We start from the raw sequence: 1,859 nt of genomic DNA on the forward strand, positions 1-1,859 counted from the left end.
TCTCTCTCTGACCTGAAATAATCTTCTTGTCTCCTCGATTCCTTCAGTGTCTGTTCTTTGCGTGACTCCCAACGTTGCTACCAAGTGCACAAGGTACTCTGGGATCACTTGCTCTGTTATTACGGTTTCTTTGAGCCTTGGATGATTAGCATAACCAATAGTATATATACTGATATCTCCTTCCTTGATTAATTGTAATGTTATAGTGTAATATTTCATAAAACTGTAATAAAACTGTAACTTGATCAATCATATATTGATATTGTAATTTGTCACAGTGATTCACGATGAAGGGAATGAAAACACAGTATGACACACTTGTTTTATTATATTATCATTGTCATCTCACAATTATAATATGCAGCAATGTAAGTATAATACGCCACTTATCCTACAACTTGATAACAAATTCCATAATACTGTTTTTACAGTAACCATCACAGGAATAATCTGACACAGTGCCAGAAGAGGGTCACCTGGAATATCATTGTCTTGCTATATGTGCGTACCATAAAATGTACAATACCAATGATATACACACTAATATAAACAGACTATTTCCATTATATATATATACTTTAACTAAATTCAGGACATACTACATCATAAAAATATCTCCAGTTTCGATAAAATGCTCCAATACATATGTAGGATATACATACATACATACATACACATGTGTAGTGTACATGGTGTAGTGGGACGTGGTGCAGTGTAGTGTAGTGTTAGTGTGATGTAATGTGGTATATGGTGTGTGTACCTGTATAACAACAACACAGGCGACAATACGAGCACAGACAGTTGCTTGTGGCTATCTCGCCTCCCCCTCCTCTTCCCCCCTCCCTCCCTGGGCCTAATTGCCGTCCACAGTCGGGTTCCCGCCCCAACGCCCTCGGCCCCACACTTGCCCTCCTTACGCCGCTCTCGCTCCTCCTTGCGACACTTACTCTCACTCACTCACTCACTCACTCGTCTCACTGACTGTCTATCTGTCTGTCTGTCTGTCTGTCTGTCTGTCTGTCTGTCTGTCTGTCTGTCTGTCTGTCTGTCTGTCTCTGTCTTTGTCTCTCTCTCTCTCTTTCTCGCGTTGTACCTTTCCCTTGACTAGAAATATGTACAAATCTGTACACACTACTAAGGCATGGCATATTCAACATCAAACTGTGTATCTCTTTCACAGGTACAGGGTACAGGAGAGGGCGGGCGAGCACACCGGGCGGGAGTCGTGGGCTGACGGGCTGCAATGGAACAGGGAAGAGGGAACAAAGCAGTAAGAAGAGAAGGTTATGCAGAAAGAGCATAAGGAAGAGGAGGAGAGGGAGGAGGAAGAGAAGGAGGAAGACAGGAGGAGGAAGAAAAGGGATGCAAAGGCGACAGGCGACGGGAGCGGAGAGGGGGCGGCGGGCCTCGACGCCTGCCGAGGAGGGCGAGCCACGAGCAGCCGGCGCCCGAACGCAACAGGAACTAGCGGGAAGCAGGAGGCGCGCGCCCTGGGCCTCGTCACTCGTAGCAGAAGGGGATGGAGGTGAAGGGCAGGATCGGCGACTTGGCCTCGATCTCGATGGCGGTGGCCAGGCACTTGCTCGAGGCGTCCAGCTGGCCCAGGCTGGCCATCACCTCGCCCAGGACCTCCCTGTGGGCGGAAAGGCGGTTGTTAGAAGGGCCATCGAGGCATATCTGAACATACTCTTAAAGAATGGACGATAGAATTAATGTAAAAAACATAAACATAAAATAAAAACACAGGGTGAAAAAATAGGAATATGCACAAAAATCTCGAATTCTTCGCCAAATCTGTTGCGGAGGGCGTGCGGTGCAGGGGCAGGGGGCCCCCTCCTCCCTTCCCTCCTCCATTCGCC

General features: G+C 47.1%; 1 protein-coding gene across 1 annotated transcript in view; it reads right to left on the bottom strand.

The window, feature by feature from the left end:
- Positions 1 to 310: 310 nt before the first annotated feature.
- Positions 311 to 1,859, bottom strand: part of LOC125028116 (tetratricopeptide repeat protein 7B-like) — a gene marked incomplete in the record, with an annotated part of 41,230 nt that continues 39,681 nt past the window's right edge. Inside the window, 1 exon segment of the mRNA XM_047617456.1 lies at positions 311 to 1,633. Within this exon segment, the coding sequence (XP_047473412.1) occupies positions 1,501 to 1,633 (133 nt within the window).

This window comes from Penaeus chinensis, chromosome 8, assembly GCF_019202785.1.
Source record: "Penaeus chinensis breed Huanghai No. 1 chromosome 8, ASM1920278v2, whole genome shotgun sequence".
Classification (NCBI taxonomy): Eukaryota; Metazoa; Arthropoda; class Malacostraca; order Decapoda; family Penaeidae; genus Penaeus; species Penaeus chinensis.